The following is a 16,214-nucleotide window of genomic DNA, read 5'->3' on the forward strand; positions in this document are numbered from 1 at the left end:
ATCACTAAATTTTTTTCCTGATTTGTCCAGGTTTAGTTAAAAACTTTACTATTACTGTTGAACTCTGATCCTCTTTAACAGAAATTAGAAATATTAATTAATACATTCTTTTTTCTCAAACAATTACTATAAACTTTTGTTTTAAGAATTCATAATTTTTACATTAGAGAGAAACAATGTGATTGATATAACATTGCTTTAATCAAATACAAATAACTAAAAAGAATTATCTGTGTTAAAGAAGATAGAAAAAATATGCTTTACTTTCTTCTATAGGCATAGAGCTTATAGAAATATGTATGTAAAACCCGGTAACTATTTTTTGTTAGTAGGTATGCACTGTAAGCATCAAAATCCAGCTGGCTAACATTCCTACAAAAGCAAAAATACAAATTTTAGAAAAACAGCCTAAATAGTTCATCAAATATGTGAACACAGAAAGCATTTTGACACTTTTAAATTGCCAACTAATAATGATGGACAAACAAAACAAAATTTTCCTGCTCTTTGTACTAAAGTTACCTCCCAAGCATCATTCGGACATTCAGGCCCAACCACAATTTTGTATTCGCCCACTGCACGCTTGAAATCAACTTGATCTAATAAGTACTACCATGGTCTTTGAGGTTGCGAAGGATCACAGCGGGTAGGCTATGGGACTGCCACCCCGTCACTAACTTGGCCTCTAGCTCCTTAACGTCGGCCCTAAGCATGAGGGGTGGCACTTTCAGAAGCAGGTCAAGAGGCAGCAAAGCTGAAGAAATAAAAGGGGGAAAGAAATGAAACTGTGACATGAATCACCCTGAATTTCAGGGAGGTGTGTATGATGTTACTGCTGTCAACACTAAATTACCTGGTCTCGGTCTTGATCCTATTCCACCAGTGAAGTCTCTGAAAACAGAATTAGAAGTATTTATTCAACTTGGATTTGAATAACATATACTGAAAGCTATGGTTTACATATGAAAATAAAGGTATATTTTTTTCTCAAGATGCTTTCAAGGGTTTAATAAAAAGAGAAAACAGACATATTTGAATCCAGGGCAGAAAAGACATTCTATGACCAATGGAGAAAACTTGTCCCATCACAGTTGTTTATAAGAATGATTATGAGTCTAAATCTTTTTTTTTTGTTACATTTTTTTTGTTACATTTAAAATCAAAACACTTATTTTGTATTGAAAACAAGTAACATTTAAAACTTTATATGTTGTATTTTCCATGCCTTATTCCTGCTGTCCTAAAGAAGAAACTGCAATGCTTCCTATGACATGAGATGATTTTTGCATCTAAGAGGACTATATTTTTCCTTAAGTTCCCAGTGTTATAAACATCATTTGTTTGCCCTACGCCAAAATGCTAGATTTCCTGATCATTTTGCAAGTTGGTCTCAGTGCCTTCCACTTAGACCATACTAAGGACAGCCATAAGTAATCTTCAATCTTGTTTTTTTTTCTACTGTAATCTAGAGCCAATTTCTTCATAGTTTTTTTTTTTAATGAAATAAGAAACATCTCTGCCCTGACAAATCATAAGAACCACACTTCAATTTAATGGCAATGCAACAAAAGTACCTCAAATTTTCTCCATGTGTAAGGCATACAATAGGCATTTACTGAGTAGGAATGAATACAGGGACTCAAATAAGGGTTCCCTCACTCCAACCCTTCCATTTGACACGGTAGTTTTGGCACATACATGCAACACATACCTAAGTTACAAAGCATAACAAGTTTGGCACTCATTTACCAACTACCCAACTTAAGAACTAGAATAATACCGAAATCTGTGCATCCAACTGTGAGTTCCTTCCCATCCTTTTCCATCCTTCTAATCCCCCACCAAACCTGTCTTCTCTTGATCCTCTTTTTCTGTCCCCTCCCCAGCTCACATTTTCAGGGCCGTGAAAATTAAATGAAACTTGCCAGCTTTGAAATTAATACATTTTTCCTACCCCTGAAATAAGGGGGCATGTTTAAAGAAAGAAAATAGATGGCCCCTGTCCTCAAGTTTTCAAAGAGGGGCATAATCTTAACATTATGGACAGTAGCCTCAGAGCTGAGCTGAGGAGAGGAGCGTCTGTTCCAGCAGCTCTTAACTATGTACACACACTATGCCCAGCAAGGGCAAGGGCATGACCCTGCCCCTTAGCCTTCTAGACAAGTCCAGCACTGTCCAACAGAAATATCATGCAAACTAAAAATGTAAGTTCAAATTTTCTCATAGCCACAGTTTTAAAAAGTAGGAAGAAAAATAGTGAAGTTGCCTTTAATAATATATTTAACCAAAATAATCAAAATATTAGCATTTCAACATGTACTAAATATAAATATTAATGAGCTTTAAATATTCAAATTAATGTTCAAATTAAATTTAAAATTCAATTCCTCAGTCAAACTAGCTACACTCAACTGCCCAAGTCACATGTAGCCAGTGGCCTCCATACGTGACAGTGCATTCTAGATGCTTCTATAGCAGATGTTAGTCATTGTCTTCATCAACATTATGACCAAGGCTAACAGTCATGCCACACAGCTGCACAATACCTCATGGACCCCACTATCTTAAAAGTTGAGAAGGAACTCCTTTGGAAAAGGAAATCCTTCCTTTTCATCATCTTTGTATTGGTTGTGTCTTTCACCTTGACATCCAGCAAGAGGCAAACCCAACTTTACAGGTAACAAATTTGCTGGAATTTGCTTTTGAAATCTTGTGTCACTTTGGTTAAATGAATAAATATTGTTTCACAGTGACCTACGATCAAGTCTTTTGAAACTTTTTGATATTTTTTACCAACTTCCCAAATATCAAATTCTTTTTTTTTGGTCTTTTTTTTTTTTTTTTTAGGGCCACACCCATGACATATGGAGGTTCCCAGGCTAGGGGTCTAATCAGAGCTGTAGCCGCCAGCCTACACCACAGCTACAGAAACACCAGATCTGAGCTGAGTCTTCGACCTACACCACATCTCATGGCAGTGCCAGAACCTTAACCCACTGAGCGAGGCCAGGGATTGAACCCGCAACCTCATGGTTCCTAGTTGGATTTGTTCCTACTGTGCCACGATGGGAACTCCCCAAATATCAAATTCTAATTAAAGTTGTTTTGACTTCCAGCTAAATTTAAGATCCTTCAGAGGGCCCCCAAGGCATATCAGAGAAAAATATTAAACTAATTTGGATTATTTGGTGTATGCTAAATTACATGGAAAGAAATTATTATATGAGTGATAAGCCTTCTGAGATTATACTCTATGGGTAAATGTCATTAATATAAATACCCTAAGAATTATAAAGTTCCTAAAATTTGAATATGACCTGGAATAATGCTATCAGCCATAATTCTCGTTATTATAACCAAGTTCCTCTGTCAACTGCATTGTGGTCAGTATTTAACCAGGCCTTTTAAGTTCTTTGTCATTCATAGATGGTTATTGTTTTACCACAGTGTTTTTACAGAAATATTTTATCTTTAAGAAGATTCATAGAAAAGATTTTGACAAGTATAGGTTTATGATAACTTTCAGATCATACTGCTGAACTGCGTAAATAAAGAATCCTAATGGAAACCCTGATAGCTTTATAAAACTGTTAACAAAAGGGATTAATTACATCTGACTGAGTGAACTGGTAAATATGGTTCTAACTTTTATGGATTTTAATCTGTGTTTTCCAGACATAAGGAAACTTTTTCCTCTCAAGCTAATTATGATTTAAGCAGTTTGGTAAGTTACACCTCTCTAAGTGGAACTGAAACGTTTATCTTCTCTCTCTACCTGATCCCTCCAGAAATTGCAAACTCACAAGTTCCAGTAAATAAGGAAGGTCACCTCCTGACTGGTGACATTTTGATAACTTTGAATAGGGAGGAATTCACCCAAATCTGTAAGGCAAAATATGTGACAAGCCCTTGGTGTGGCCTTCCTGGCCCTGAGAGGCTTTTTAAAAAGTTCAGTCTGAGACTCCTTACATGAGTAATCAGGCCAAGTTTATCGAAATGAGATTTAAATCTGCAAACAAATCAATGTTAATTTGGCTAAATTTGGTAAAAATGAGGGTAATTTTAGAGGGAAAAAGATTACGTCTTAGTGGATATTAACTTCTAGTTTTGTTAACAGAGGTCTGTATTTACTGTCTAAGATACCTCCCAGATGGTTCCTTGTCATTATATTACATAATTACAAAGCTTAACTGAATTATTAGAAAGACATTCTAAGTTTGCTTCTGAAACTCATCACAGCAATCTATCCTTAGATGAAGATCAGATGCCCCATGACCTGTGATCAGGTCCTATCAAAACTCAAAGTCATTGTATTAGCCATACTTTTGCCCTGATCTTCAGAAAGAAAAAATCATCTGATGAAGTTGTCAGAATTTAACTATGCATGGCATGTATCACTGCTTGATTTAAGTCTACTGCTAAAAGCACATGTACAAGATTAGTATTATAATCTGGTACACTTGGTAAAGGTATAGCCTACAATATGTTTCCCCTGAGCTTGTTCATGATATCTGATTAGTTTCCTCCCAATGTGAATAAGTAGGCAAATACCTACTTTTTTTTTTTTTTAAAGATACCCAGCGCTAAGGGACATGATGGACCCAAGGCAGGCTGCGACCACCCTACCACCAAGGGACAGATATTTTGGTTTACTGAGAGATTTGCAATTGAAAGAGGAAATAATGGAAAAATCTTCATATTGAGGTATGGGGAAGTCGTCCTGGCTTATACATGGTAATTCTATGGAATATATGGTTATCATATATGGAAGTTTTTCTGGCTTAAACTTTACTGACTAGAGCAGCCTGTTTTGCACCTGTTGAACATGCATTATACATCTGCTTTGGCTATTGAGGAGGGGAATGCATTTAGAAATCAAAAATAGAGGACCTCATCATTCACAAAGAGGCCTTAATGAAATTTACCCAGCGAGTCTTAAAATGATAGTAATCAGGCTGTCAATCTGCTAACTCAGAAGTTTCTGTGATGAGAAAAAAGTAGCCTCACAAAACTGCATGGCCCTTGATAAAACAGCCTAGCAAGGAGGAATTTATGCTTTAATATATATTGAATGCTGTTTCTTTATACCTGATGAGCCTTCTAGTGTGACTCACCCTATGACACATAAGAAAAATCAAATCTCTCTGAATGATCCTCTTCCCAGTTTAGGGAAATTATTAGAAAAATGGTTTGGTTTAGGGGGCTTCTAGTTCAAGTCTCTTATAATGATGTTGCAAGGTCATTAACTCTCTCTCCTGCTGTGCCTCTCCTACACCTGTTAGAATAATGCTACTCAAGTGAGGTTCAGACACTACTTTAGATGGATTACAAAGCTTATCTAGCTCTAGCATCAAGAGAGAGTTTCACTCCTCTAACTAGACTACAATTCCCATTCTCTACAGGAAGCAATTAAAGAAGGCAGACCTCTAGCCCAGTACCCATCAAGACTGAAGAAGGATGTTATCTCAAAGGGAGATTTTGTAAGTCTAAAGAATAGGGGGTCTTCAAAGAAAGAGAACCAATAATGGCTTTCTTAACATAAGAAAATCCATTTTTCATCTAAGCCATTCTGTGATTTAAGCCTGGCCACAATGCTTGTCCTTGAATGGGTCCTAGTAATTAATGACCTTAAGGGAACAAAAGAATGTAAAAACAAATCATTGTTATCAGACAAGTAACAGTAACAAAGAGATATCACTTATGTGGGAGCTAATACATAATACAAATGAACTCTTATGCAAAATAAACTCACAAATATAGAATACAAACTAACGATTACCAAAGGGGAGAAGGAATGATGGAGGGGCAAATTAAGTATATGAGATTAACAGATATAAACTACTAGGTATAAAATAGATAAGTAACAAGGTCATATTGTATAGCATAAAGAGTTATAGCCATCACCTTATAATAACTTACAACATATTACAACTTACCAAAATACTGAATCACATGCTGCACACTTGAAACAAACACAATGTTGAAAATCAACTCTACTTCAATAAAAAAATATATTTTAAGAAAAAAATGTGTTACTGGGTATGTGTGAAATAGACCTCCCCAGCAATGCTGACTTACTCTAAACTTTGTTTCCCCTTCAAATAATTCTAAATTCCTCTTTTAAAAACTTCACAAATCTTTAAAAATAACCATCACACATTTCATTTATTCAAAAATACTTGTGTCCACTATGTGTAGGCAGTTGCTAGACACTAGAGATGGAATGGTGAGAAGAAACTGTCCCCACAGTCTTGAAAGTTACAAGATGACAGAGATATAGTAGAAAAATTGTTGATTTCTCTGGAATTTCCATCACAGATCACAAGAAAATACAGTCACCTGAAATTTCAAAATACAATAAATTCTTAACTAGAAATGATAATTTTTAACTATAAAACCTTTGGATTCATAAACATGGACAATGAATAAAAGATTGAAATTACACAGAGAGCAAGGGAAGTCTGCCTCTAGATTGAACCAGATTGGAGGTATATGTCCAACAGAACATGATGGCTGCAGAGGGTGGTTTCCAATGACAGCGCAAGCTGCGAAATAGACAGAAGTGGCTTAACACGAATAAAACATTCCAGAAACGTGTTATGGTGAAAAGGCTCATCATGAAGAGCTTGTGTCCTCTAAGAGTTTTGAAATGGGCACTGACCAGCAGCACCTAAGGCTGATAAAACAGAATTTCAGAGAAATGAAAAGTTTTTAAAAATTCTGTCAGGTCATCACTTCCACCTCTCTTCAGATCTGGTGTGATTCCATCTGGTAGATTACATGAGCTAAAACTGAAGCACTGAATATGAGTGTTCGCCTACAACTTACACTTCACCCGACCACTACAGGTAAGGCATCAATTGGAGGTATTAACTTTGTAGTTTTATAAATCAGGTTTTCACTGATTGACTCAAGTGTAAGGTAAATTACTTGAATAATTTATTTTTTCAGAGGAGTCTTGATCATGAAGGAGATGGAGTCTAGAATTTTATATCGATGCAATTCTTTTAAATATATTTCTGAATTAAGGAAATGTATTCACTTGCCTTGTAAGGGCATCACATCATTTAATTCAATTGTGAAAAGAAGTCAATACTATTTGACGCTGACAGAAAGAAGAAATATTTAAGCCTATGAAATGAGAGGTGTGGCTTGCAGCATTAAGATGATGCAACCACACCATCTGAGCTCACTAGCATTTTACAGCTTGAATGTCTCTTTCAGGTGCTGATGCTCATAAATATGTCCCATGTGAATAAGTAACACTAGGTAGGGTTGCCTTCTGCTCACTAAGGGCTTTTTGTCTACCTATCATGTTAATGGAATGGGTATCAATGCAGGAAAGCAGTAGAGTGCTCCTGTGGCTCTCCACTCACACTCCAAAAATAGCTAGAAACTAATAAGCAATTAGGAAATTTTAGGATTGTCACAGAAAAGGAAGATAGTGATCTTACTGACAATAATTTTTGTAAGACTGCTTGATTATGACATAGGCTACCAGGCCAGGTTACTTCTGGCAAGCAGTGATCAAGGGTATTTATTCAATTAAGTGAAACTAGATCTGGATTACTAGAAACTGGATTATGAAAAGGAATGGAGGTCTCTATTCTCTATAGTTAAAATAAGCAAGACTTCTGCTAAAATGAGACAAGACCTCTAGGTCCCAAGATCACAGAAGGTCTTTCCAGTCACATGTATGATACTGAATGCTCACAAACATGCAAAATCATCTTTATAAATAAAGACTAGAGTCTAGCATGCATCCTTGAGTATAATTATGCATACACTGATTCATCAAAGAAGCTGTGAACTACAGGCATCTCTGATACCACAAACATCCAATGTCTCAAACCAGCCTGCCAAGTGCACCTGTTGCCTTGGCAACAGGACACAAGCATGCATGGAAAAGTCTTACTGTCTGAGCAACAGGATCTTTAAAAAGGGCTTAAGCTACGACTATGGCAAAGGCTGCAAGTTCAAGCCAGTAGGTGAAGTTTTAGGCCTATTAGAGAGAGAATTTAAGGTAACAGTCACTGATCTATTAACTGATAATTATTTGTTGTCTGATGAATATTAATTGATGACTCAATGGATGTTCTTAAGAAGGTCATAATACAATCACCAAAGCTTACTAGGACTTGAGTGTATGTGATAAAGAGGCTGAAGCTCTTATATTAACAAATTCCACTATAAAGGACAACTTATTTGTAAACTGAAATAAAACACTATGACTTATTGACCTAGAACTATCAACATATATATCAACTGAGTGAGAGCATAAAACCCAGACAGGAACTGGAAAAGGCCAAGCCCATTTGTAATCTTCTCCCAGGACGCTGTGATGGAAGCAGGAGACTTTTACATCACTTAGATCATTAAAAATGATTAAAGCTGGACATTTTAAAGAAAGACCTAATTACTGAATTTTTAATTGCCTTTTTCTTGACACAGACATTACCTCAGCTTTTGGCTAAATCTGTCAATGTGCATAAAACATCAAACAAATACTAACAACAAGGGTATTTATTTCATATGACTTTTTCAAAGTAGATAATACTTTGTGAGAGTTTGACCATGAAAAGCCAATTACCTTTTCCCTCTGTTCCTTATGATTTCAGAGATGCACACATCAAACTAAAAGATGATTTCCACAAATACTATAATTAACTTCAGCATGTCAATTCAAATCTCTCCAACTGGGAATGCAAAAATGGTACAGCTGCTCTAGAAAACAGTTTGGAAATTTCTTAAAAAGGTAAGCATATACCTATTCATGACCCAGCCATTTCACTTACAGGCATTTACCTCAAAGGAAAGAAGTATATGTCTATAGACACAAATGTTCATCACAGCTTTGTTTGTAATAGCCAAACTCAAATGTCCATGAACAGTGAATAGATAAACAACCCATGGCCTATCCATACAATGGAATACTACTGAACAACAAAAAAGGGATGAGCTCCTGATACACAAAACAATGTAGACGGATGTAGAAATAATTATGCTGACTGAACGAAGTCCACAAACAAATGTACTATATAGCAAATTCACATTAAATTCTAAAATGCACACTAGTCTACCATGACTGCCTGGGGCAGGCAGTAAGGACCAAGAGTGCCGGGCACAGATGGGCACAAGGACACTATGGGTGGATATGTCCACTACCTTTTGATTTCACAGAGATATGTGTGCTCAAGACATCCAATTTCACACCATTTATTTGTTTGTTAGGGCCACACTCGCGGCATACGGAAGTTCCCAGGCTAGGAGTCAAATTCATTAAAAACAATATATAAAAATACACCATTAAGTTATTTTTCTCCTGCTTTTTGTTATTTATTACATGGAACTTATATGCAAGTCAGATTTAGTTATCTCATGGTTCTGTATCTTTAGAAAAGCTAACTGTAAGCCCTTGAGCAACTATGAGTGAAGGAGATGAAACGGGGGACCAACTAAGGGGCTCAGCCCTCCCTCAGCAGTGAATGGGGCCTGACCCGAGCCAGGCTAGCCCTGGCTCTTACAGGACACTGGGTCCTAAGAGAGGTGACACAAAGACAGAACACACAGACTGGGAGCTTGTTCAGCCCAGTCTCAGAGCCTTTACAAGTCTTCCAGAAGCCTCCTCCACAGACTTCAGGAGCTAGCCTGGCTCCCACCCCTTAGCAGATTGCTTCACATGTAGGTTCCCAATTATGCAAGTCCCCCAAAGCCTTCTTTTTTTTCTGTGTTTTGTCATTTCTTGGGCCTCTCCCGCGGCATATGGAGGTTCCCAGGCTAGGGGTTGAATCAGAGCTGTCGCCACCGGCCTACACCAGAGCCACAGCAACACAGGATCCGAGCTGCGTCTGCGACCTACACAACAGCTCACGGCAACGCCGGATCCTTAACCCACTTAGCAAGGCCAGGGATCGAATCCGCAACCTCATGGTTCCTAGTCGGATTCATTAACCACTAAGCCACACGGGAACTCCCCCTAAAGCCTTCTAATGGACTCCCTGTTGCCTAAGTTAGGCCAAGTCAGGTCCTTCTGCCTGCATCCACAAAGCCTAACTAGTCAAGCTTCAGCCTCAGCTTCTTGTCACATGCGCTCAGCCACTTCCCCAGCCAGCATCAGCCGTGGCTCTGAAGCCTGCTGCCTGTCAGCACCACTGACATGTGGCCCCACCCACACTGGGCCATGGACCCACAACTGCTGGCAGCCCCGCTGCCATCCCAGCTCTGTTCCCTGACGTCTCTATACTGGCTCTGGCTAGTTGATCACACTCCTCAGACTAGACCATCCTCTCACACATCCAGCTCACAGTGAGCTGACCATCATCGAATAAACAGAAACCACCAGGATAAATCTGCCTCCATATCCCTCTCCTCTACGCCCCGATCCCACCCCCCTCCGTTAATGTTATCTGTGCCTCCCTTTCCTCAGACACAGACAAAGGGCTGTCCCTCCCCCTTTCCCAGGCTGGCTCTCTGGCCCCACAGTTGCTCTGAGCCTGGGCACTGCTGTCCCCTCCTCCTCTTCAGTCTCTCCCCTCCATCAGCTGCTTCTCCTCAGTCCATTCACTCCGCAGTCATCCTGGTTCTAGAAGGTCCTTTTTCATCAAACATTCCCAACAGCTCACTGTCCAGCTTACTCCTTAGTTTCTTCAATTGTTCACATCTCTGCCTCTGTAACTTCTCGAACCACCAAGATCAGGCTTCTGTTCCCAGCAGCCTCACTCAAGGCCACTGAACTGTGCTCGTGGAGGTCAGGGACTTGCAAAAGGCCAGATCAGAGAGCTTTATTTCAGTCCCCTTAACCCAAGAGACAATTGCTGCATAAACTTCTGTTTGTTTCAAAATAATAGTTTCTTCCTTTAAAATAGAACCCCCCCCCCAGTATATCCATTGTCTGTTGTAGCTAGGTATGGTCATATGACTAAATTCTGGCCACCAGTCTATAAGCAGAAGGGAAGATCCAAAAGGAAGGGCTTGTCTTCACTTCCCCATCCCACTCCCTGCTGGGAGATGGCTGTGACGTGGCACATGTTTGCCACATGTGCCATGAGCATGAGACCTATACCCTGGGGATGGAACAACAAGGTATAAGGGACCACGGGAGTTCCTGTTGTGGCTCAGCAGTAACAAACCCAACTGGTATCCGTGAGGATGTGGGTTCAGTCCCTGGCCTCACTCAGTGGGTTAAGGATCCAGTGTTGCTGTGACCCATGGGATAGGCTGCAGACACAGCCTGGATCCTGTATGGCTGTAGCTGTGGTGCAGGCCAGCAGCTGTTCTCCAATTCAACCCCTAGCCTGGAAACTTTAATATGCACAGATGCAGCCCTAAAAAGAGACACACACAAAAAAAGATATAAGGGACCAGAGCCCCAGACAATCTCATCAAACCCCATCTCCCTGGGACACCCTTGAGCTCAGAGAAACCATCAAGTGGCTGAGGATCACAAAGCCAGACTAACTCCCAGGCCCATCTGAGTCCTCTTCCCAGTATGCTCCTTGGTAAAGTATAGTCAGCTCTGGGAGGGTGAGCTCCAAATGCCTCTGGAACCACATCGCCAGGGTAACTTCTGCTAGTAGGTAGCCGTGTAGCCACCAGAAACACAGCTCTGCAGAGCCTAAAAATATTCTTAGGAGCTCGATAGGTCCATACCTTATTTGGGATTGTCTTTCTCCTCCGGAAGCACTAAAACTTCTTTTTAAAGTGCCTGGAACAAGAAAATTAAAAAAAAAAAAAAAACACCTCACATTTTCCTGCTGCAACTCTTTAATTTATTCAATCATTTGTACAATCTAAGCAATCATTCCTACAATAAGACCGTCTTCATTTATGACAGCATCAGCTAAAATATAATGTTGCAAATTACTATTTACTTGACCGGTTTGTTCAAGAAAAGGTGCTAAACAGAGAAACCCCATTATTAACAGCTAACCAAGTACAATAAAGTATCTATGTCATAATGATCCTAAGTCCCTTTCCAAGATAGCTAGAAGTAACCTCATACAAGCATAAGGGTACAACTTTTCCTCTCTGCCCTTGTTACTGGGGATACACAACCCTGAATTCATTGCAAAAGAGTTACTAATTAACTGCTTCTAGAATCTGCTACATAGATGCACACATATTTTTACTGCATAATATTCATGTTTTCTCAATGGCAAATCAAGACCTTTTATTTAGCAGGCAGGGATTTACAGGGAAAAGAGAACAGACTATTGGAATTTGGGACTTGCCAGAAAACCTGGAACATCTATTCTCCATTTTGATGGGCCAATTAATTTTGGAAAGGGACAAAGAATGAAGCTAAATCCTTAGGGTCCTACTCTGATCCTTAGAGAAACTATTTTAAACCTTCTTTTATGATATACTCACAGTACAGTCATTGATGAGGGAGGATTATTTACACAATTTATTTCAGAGTATTTCTATCCTATCTCATTAAATGTTCCATTAACTTACTCTTTTATAAGTTATTCTTTTCTCTCCATTTTCTATTCTAACTGATCATTTAAGTCAGTTTCAGATTTGTTGAGTAAATTGAACCCTAACTTTCTATAAGGAAAATTCTTTAAATTTTTTCAAAATATATCTTTACTTCCCCATACACCAGTCTATTTTTTTGTTTGTTTGCTTTGGCTTTTTTTTAGGGCAGCATATGGAGGTTCCCAGGCTAGGCATCAAATCAGAGCTATAGCTGCTGGCCTACACCACAGCCACAGTAATGCCAGATCAGAGCCATGTATGCAATCTACACCACAGCTCAGGGCACTGGTGAATCCTTAACCCACTGAGCAAGGCCAAGGGTTGAACCCACGTCTTCATGGATACTAGTCAGATTTGTTGCCACTGAGCCACAATGGGAATTCCCCTATTTCCTTTACTGTTTCAAAATAGGAGTAAAGATCAATGTATGTACTGAATTTACATAGCATTTTTCATAATTCTAAGCAATTAAAACATTTATTTTTACCTCAGAATTTAAGTATAATACATCCCTTTGCATTAATGTAAATAAAATTGTACAAAACTTGGTTGACACCAAGACTAATTTCTTCATGTTTCTAACCTCTAATCAACAGACTCATAAAAGGTCATTTCCATTTTTCCTGTGGTTATTTAGTCTGTCTCCAAAGAAGTTGTCTCAACTGCCCAGTTAGAACATACATTTGTTCAAGAAATAATGAAACTGACAGGAAGGCAATGGAAAACCACAGAGCTGACTGGCTGTCGGGCTCATGAGGAGGGATAGACATGCCTGTCCTAATTAGCATAGCACCTGGGAAACAAACCACTGGGTCACGTATATGCTGACATCTAATTGACTCCCAAGTATGATTCCCAAACTGCCACCGGCTGGAATCCCACAAACTGGGAAAGAAAGCTTACTGAACGTAGATTCCTTCAAAGGGCTTGAACTGGAGCTGCTGGAGTTATCCGAAATATCCAATTCATCATCCAGCTCTGAATATATATCTGCACATTAACAAAAAAATAAAAACCAAAAGCAAATGAACCTTGAAACAGAAAGGAGTCAAGAACGCATTTATGTTGTGACCCTTTCACTGGAAATACCTTTCTCAACACTTTCCAGGTTGAAGTTATCATCTGACAAGATTCCATCACAGGCCTGGTCTTCATCTTTAACACAGGGGGCCTGGAAGGCCTCAGGGGGCAGTTCCACACTTTCTGAAAGCTCACTTTTCAGGCTGCCTGCTCCACTGCTGCTGCTACTCAAGCTTGCCTTTTCAAAGGTTTCCTGAAAGAGAAGTTTAGTTTGTAACACCCACTTCTTTCCTTCTCTCTGCAGGACCTAAGGCTCATTAGAACATACGTTAAAATGATGAAAATGTTAAAAATATTTGCGCTGAAGTAGTATCAGTAGATCCACCTGTACAAGTGCTATGGAAGCTATTCAATCCATAACTACAAAAAAAGTGGGTCTGCATATTTTCTGACCACAAACTATGAGACTAGAATCAACTACAAAAAAAAAAAGATGAATATATAATAACAGAAAAAACTCACAGATATAGAGAACAAACTAGTGGTTTCCAGTGGGGAGATGGAAAAAGGAGGGGTAAGAAAAGGGTAGGGAACTAGAAGGTACAATTAGAAGGTATAAAATAAAATACAAGAATGCTAAGTACAGCACTGGGGATAAAATCAATATTTTATAATAACTTTAAATGGAATATAATTCAAAAAATTTTGAACCACTATGCTGTATACCTGAAAAGTAACATAATATTGTAAATTAATAAATGATATTGTACCTCAATTAAAAAAGCATGAAAAGTGAAATCAAAGATATGACTGCACTAAAAAATTAAAATTAAAATCAAATCCATAAAAAAGAAAACAATGTTGAATCTTTAACTTCTGGATTCCAAGTTTGGCAAGATAAATTGACCAAGCCATACTGGAAATGCTGTTATTCAAGAAATCAAAACCAGCTCTTCTTGGAGACCAACTTATTATATAATTTTTCCAGCTGAGGCAGAGCTAGTCTTTGGGATCCTGGAAAGGAAGCTAATGACCAGCCAAGGATAGGCTTTATGACCCTGCTGCACGGGGCCAATCCTCAGGAGGGTTAAAACAAAAGAATGTTTATCAGTTGAAGGGCCCCTTACTCAGTCCCTGCTTTCAGGAAACCCAGAGTGTGAGTGTTATGGGTCATGACACAACAAAGGCACAGAGAAAGGAAGATAAGGGACAACAACAAGGGCGTCACTGGCACCATCACAAGCACTTGTGGAAACTGGTGACTCTGGCATCCCTTTTTCAACTACACTCAGAAATAAACTTAAATAGCAAAGTAATTTAAAGGTTACTGTCAAGAAAAATAAAAACACGTATTCTGATTTGTACCATGGCAAAATTAATTATTACCACCACAAACAGTAATGAGATCAATTATCTGGCCCAAATAAAAAAATACATTCTAAGGCCAAGATTATTTTCTTCTGTAAACTGACATACAATATTTTCATTCATATTTCCAGGTGGCTGCAGAAATTAAATATAAGCAGTCACTGCTGTTTATACAAAGATCATTTTATAACTTAAAAAATCTCTAAGGGGTCTTTTCGATACCTCTGGTTTTACAATATACAACAAATTATGGGTTAGTTATTTGGAATGTCTATTATATTGACTTAAAAGATAACAAAATAGATACAAATATGCAACTATATAATAGTAAAAGAGTACATGCAACAATATTGTTCTAACTTAAGATAAATTTCCAGAGTTCCCTGGGAGTGCTGTGGGTTAAGGACCCAACATTGTCACTGCAGTAACTTGGGTCACTGATGTGGTGCGGGTTTGATCCCTGCATACAGTTGGAAAAAAAAAAAAAAGATGAATTTTCTTTAAGAGAAGCGAGCAACTTCAGACAGCCTGTCAGAATGTATCCTGAAGAGATGGAAGGATTCCCACTTACATGAGGGAGCATAGCCAGCTCGCGGTGACACGTGACTGCGTTCCGGTTGGCTTCCATGAAATACCTCTGTGTGCGCCTCCGTTCCCGGTCCAGCTTCCTCTCCAAGGCCAGCTGGGATGTGGACAAGTTGTCTAAATACTTCATCATGACATCCGATATCATGGAGCTGACTTCTACAATATCCGGGCGGGCTTCTGCATCAGGAGTGAGACATCTAAGGAAAGACAAGCTAATTACAGCATTTGGGTCAAAGTTGGGACCCAGCCATGGGATGTGAAGGGTCAAGGTTAAGTTCTGCTGTGTGTCCACCATGGGATCTGCACACAAGAAAACCTGGGCAAGATGGACATTAAGCACAGTTCTGAACCCCAGACTTTCTAAAAGGGAAGTTTGGGAGGGAGAGGCAGGCAGCACAGTTCTCTTTGCAGCTGGGCTGGTGGGCAAGGGTTACAGGCTGCTCAGGAAGCTGCTCCTGGTCTCAGGAGGGAGGCACAGTCTGCTTCTCCTGTTTAAGTGGTTCTTTTCTAAAACCACTCCGACTTCCTGCCCAGTGAATCAAAGAGGGATCCCGGTGACCTAGGCCCTGATGATCACACCTGATGTACCAAGAGGAATGATTCTAGAGGTCACCATTCAATGGCCTTTTCCAGCTGTGTGGGGACAATATCAACAGCTGGATTAGTGAGAGTCTTACAAGACATGAGGTCATAAAAAATAAAACTCAATTCAGTTACTTGGAGATTTAAAATGTGTGTAGTAATTTTAAACAGCTAAT

The 16,214-nt window shown here is 39.0% G+C and overlaps 1 protein-coding gene across 3 annotated transcripts in view; it reads right to left on the reverse strand.

The window, feature by feature from the left end:
* Window positions 1-16,214, reverse strand: part of NEK10 (NIMA related kinase 10) — a 179,817-nt gene that overhangs the window by 42,439 nt on the left and 121,164 nt on the right. For 2 of the 3 annotated variants that reach the window (XM_047769253.1, XM_047769248.1), the window contains exons 26-31: window positions 15,440-15,653; window positions 13,570-13,753; window positions 13,384-13,470; window positions 11,650-11,704; window positions 854-891; window positions 614-754 (exon numbers count right to left, since the gene is read on the reverse strand). In XM_047769253.1, coding sequence (XP_047625209.1) covers window positions 614-754; window positions 854-891; window positions 11,650-11,704; window positions 13,384-13,470; window positions 13,570-13,753; window positions 15,440-15,653 — 719 coding nt within the window. The remainder of the gene's footprint in view (window positions 1-613; window positions 755-853; window positions 892-11,649; window positions 11,705-13,383; window positions 13,471-13,569; window positions 13,754-15,439; window positions 15,654-16,214) is intronic. The other variant, XM_047769255.1, reaches the window with a different exon arrangement.

Source organism: Phacochoerus africanus, chromosome 1, assembly GCF_016906955.1.
Source record: "Phacochoerus africanus isolate WHEZ1 chromosome 1, ROS_Pafr_v1, whole genome shotgun sequence".
Lineage (NCBI taxonomy): Eukaryota > Metazoa > Chordata > Mammalia > Artiodactyla > Suidae > Phacochoerus > Phacochoerus africanus.